This window comes from Oryza sativa, chromosome 9 (assembly GCF_034140825.1).
Source record: "Oryza sativa Japonica Group chromosome 9, ASM3414082v1".
Taxonomy (NCBI): Eukaryota; Viridiplantae; Streptophyta; class Magnoliopsida; order Poales; family Poaceae; genus Oryza; species Oryza sativa.
The window spans coordinates 18854337-18857938 of NC_089043.1; the positions used below are offsets into that span (position 1 = coordinate 18854337).

At 39.6% G+C, this 3602-nt stretch overlaps 1 protein-coding gene across 1 annotated transcript; it reads right to left on the minus strand.

Annotated features, from left to right (window-relative positions):
* Nucleotides 1-2337: 2337 nt before the first annotated feature.
* On the minus strand, nt 2338-3364 carry LOC4347027 (uncharacterized). Its single transcript, XM_015755337.3, has one exon. The coding sequence runs from the start codon at nt 3062-3064 to the stop codon at nt 2702-2704; it is 363 nt and encodes a 120-aa protein (XP_015610823.1). The 5' UTR covers nt 3065-3364; the 3' UTR covers nt 2338-2701.
* Nucleotides 3365-3602: the final 238 nt, after the last annotated feature.

Genomic DNA, 3602 nt, shown 5'->3' on the forward strand with positions numbered 1-3602 from the left:
AACAATGATAAATTTATCTTGTTGAGAGTGGAAAATTTGTTAAAGGGTGGTATAAAACAAAATAATAATAATAATAATAATAATAATAATAATAATAATAATAATAATAATAATAATAATAATAATAATAATAATAATAATAATATATTACTTCCTCCGTTTCACAATGTAAGTCATTCTAGCATTTCCCACATTTATATTGATGTTAATGAATCTAGATAGATATATATGTCTAGATTCATTAACATCAATATGAACGTGAGAAATGTTAGAATGACTTGCATTATGAAACGGAGGAAGTATCCTGTAGGGAATCATGGTATCTGTTACGGAGGACCTAATGGAAATCCATGAAATCTGGACGGGTTTACGGTTGGAATATTCCGTTGGAAAAGTAATTGCCAACGGTATATAGAATCACCGTTGGCGAGTTGACAAATCCCCGACACACTCAATCCCGACCGATGATCCCCCACCATAAACTATCGGTCATAGCATTTCCAATAGTTTTGTAGGATTACCAACGGTGATATTTACCGTCGGCAAAGATTGCATGTCAGTAGTGATAATAAAAGGTAACCTAAAGTAAAATTTACTGTTGTAAATAAATGTTCAATGCGGAGCTCCCTCGCATGGGCCAGGCCAACATGTGTAAGGTATTTGGGCCTGAGAAAAGGGACGATTAATAATCATGTTGTGTAACATTGGCAATATAAACAAAGAGATTGAACGAGCTAGCTAAGGTTCAATCTCTAGCTAATCACACGCATAAGAAATTAGTTAATTAAGAACTGAATGGACATAACTACTCTCGTTTGAGTACAAACATAGATAACATATAGATTAGTACGAGCACCAGCTCATCTAGGCATCAACATGGCATGTAAACCTTCTATTCCAAAATATAAGATATCCATAGTTATCATTTATCAATATTTATAACATTTGAGCAATCATTAAACAAATAAGTATATGGGGATGTTTGATTGACCACAGTACAACATATATAGAACACAAGTGTAGCTTGCAACAAGATTAAGTGCAATTATACCATCAACTAAACGACTGCCTAATAAAATAAATTGTGCCATAACTAAAATTTAACATGGTTACTTGAGGCATTGTTCGTATTTGAATGTTTTTTCATATGATGCAAATTTTATAGTTGTTGATGATATATAATGAAAGAAATTTTGTTGTTGGGTGAGAGGCACTATAGAAAAAAAATATTTTTATAGCCAGAGGGCCCATGCAGACAATGGCGGAAATAGCTTGAAGCCACGCCTAGGCTATCCTATCCTCTCCTCTATAAATTCAATCATTTTTTTTAAAAAATATATATATGAAATTTGTATGGACTTTGGATCCCAGGCCTAGGGCTTGAGCCCTAGCTGGCCTAGATCCGCCACTGCATAGGCAGATTAGGGATGCGCCGGTAGAAGTGGTGGATCTGCCAAGGTCTTCATCTCAGCGGTAGCTACAACTAGCTAGGCCTCAAAACCACCAAATCATTGCAACGATGGCCGTGGCGAGGGCGCACGTTGTCTCGGCAATGGGGACGACAACCACGGTGAGGGATTCTACTTGGCAGCGGTGACAATTACTGTGGCAAGCTCGTCGTCAACCAGCTATGGCAGATTGGCAGGTGAGCTCATTTGATTGGTTTTTTACTATGAAATTGAGATGATGTCGTTGGACAGTTTGTTTCTTGCAATCTGTGTGAAATTGAGCTGGTTATTCTATTTTGGTTTGGTCAGTTTTGCATGCATGATTTTCAAGGCCAGGTTTCAGGGTTGGATGAGGAATTTAGCGGTTGACCTAGGTTTTTCTTTAGCACCAAAAATTATTTTTACAGGTGGATGCATGGTGTAACTTGCCGCCTACAAAACAACTACTTCCTCCGTTTCATATTATAAGTCGTTTGACTTTTTTCTATTTAAACTTCTTCAAACTCGACAAAGTTTATAGGAAAAAAGTATTTTCAACATAAAATGAAAATATTATCAAAATATATTTAATGTTAGATTCAATGAAACTAATTTGATATTTTAAATGTTACTAAATTATTCTATAAACTTAATCAAACTTAGCAAAGTTTAACTAGGAAAAAAGTCAAACGATTTATAATATGAAACAGAGAAAGTATTATAATATGAAACAGAGAAAGTATTATGTATGTAGTTGCGCAGCCTCCTATATAAAAGTTATCGATCGGTTATAATAAGGGGTTCATATACATGTCCATCTGTGAAAATCCATTATGTGCCTACCGCAAAAGCTATTTAGCAGTGAGGGAGTACATATAATAACATGTATCGGTAAAATGCGAAAACTTTGTAATATAATTAACGATCGATTTATTGGACTGATGTATATATGAACACACAGATTGACCTAGGAGTTTCTCGGTCATCGATCAAGTACATATACGTGGCCAGCGCGACAACAATTGGCCGATATGATCGAAATCGATAAGACGATAACCGAGACACAGCCGACACACGACACAACATGATCCTCCCCCAGAGACCCATGATCAGGGACACATGCACTAACGATGCATGTATGCATACATGAAGCTTGGGGAGGTTAATTCGTTATTCTTTGCACACACACATATGATTATATTATTATTAGGTGAAAACGACCGATCGATCGCGATTGATGACGAGCCGAGACGACGACGTGATCGATTGATCGATTAGGCGCCGAAGGCGAAGCACTTGCTGGTGGTGAAGACGCAGGCGAAGAAGCAGGTGGGGAAGCCTTTGATTCCCTTGGGGAAGCACTTGATCCCGCAGGTGGCGATGCACGTCTTGCACTTGGTGGTGCTGCAGGAGCAGCCGGCTCCGACGGCGTCGCCGGCGCCGTCGTCGAGGAGGGCGAGCTCCTCGGCGAGGGCCAGGGCCTCCTCCTCCTGCAGCTCGATGCGGTCCTTGAGGCGCAGCAGCGCCGCCGCGTCGTCGACGGTGTCCGGGCGCGCGGCGGCGGCGGAGGCCATCAGATGACCGGCGGACAGGAGGAGCAGGCAGACGACGGCCATCTTCACCACGGCGGAAGCCATTGATGATTAATTACTTAGCTTGGTGGGTGCGGGGTGTGTGTGCTGCAGTGTAGTGCAGTTGCAATGGTTTGTGTGTGTTGGTGTGTGGTGTAGGGAAGAAAGGATGGTCCGCTATTTATAGAGCGAGATCGATTGAGGGCGCCAGACGAAGTTGTATTGTATTGAATTGTAGGCAACTAAAACTGTTACTCCCTAGCTAGCTAGGAGTAGTAAAGCAAGTACTCCCTCCATACACAAAAGTTACGCATATTACTTTTGACATCAAGACCAAGGAGAAATTAAATCACTTTGAATGTTACAAAATCAAGGAGTGAATGCAAGTATGCAACCAATGAGTATTTAGATGACTTTTTAGGTTCTAATAAAACATTTAATTTATCTCTTCATTTAAGTCTTGAATGCATAAAGACTATAAATATGAACAACTTATTTGGAAAAACTCAAATGTGAAATATGTGTAACTTTTGTGGATGGAGAGAGAGTATATAATAGCAGCCTATAAGCTAGCATATGTGGAGAAGAAACGAGCACACGTTTA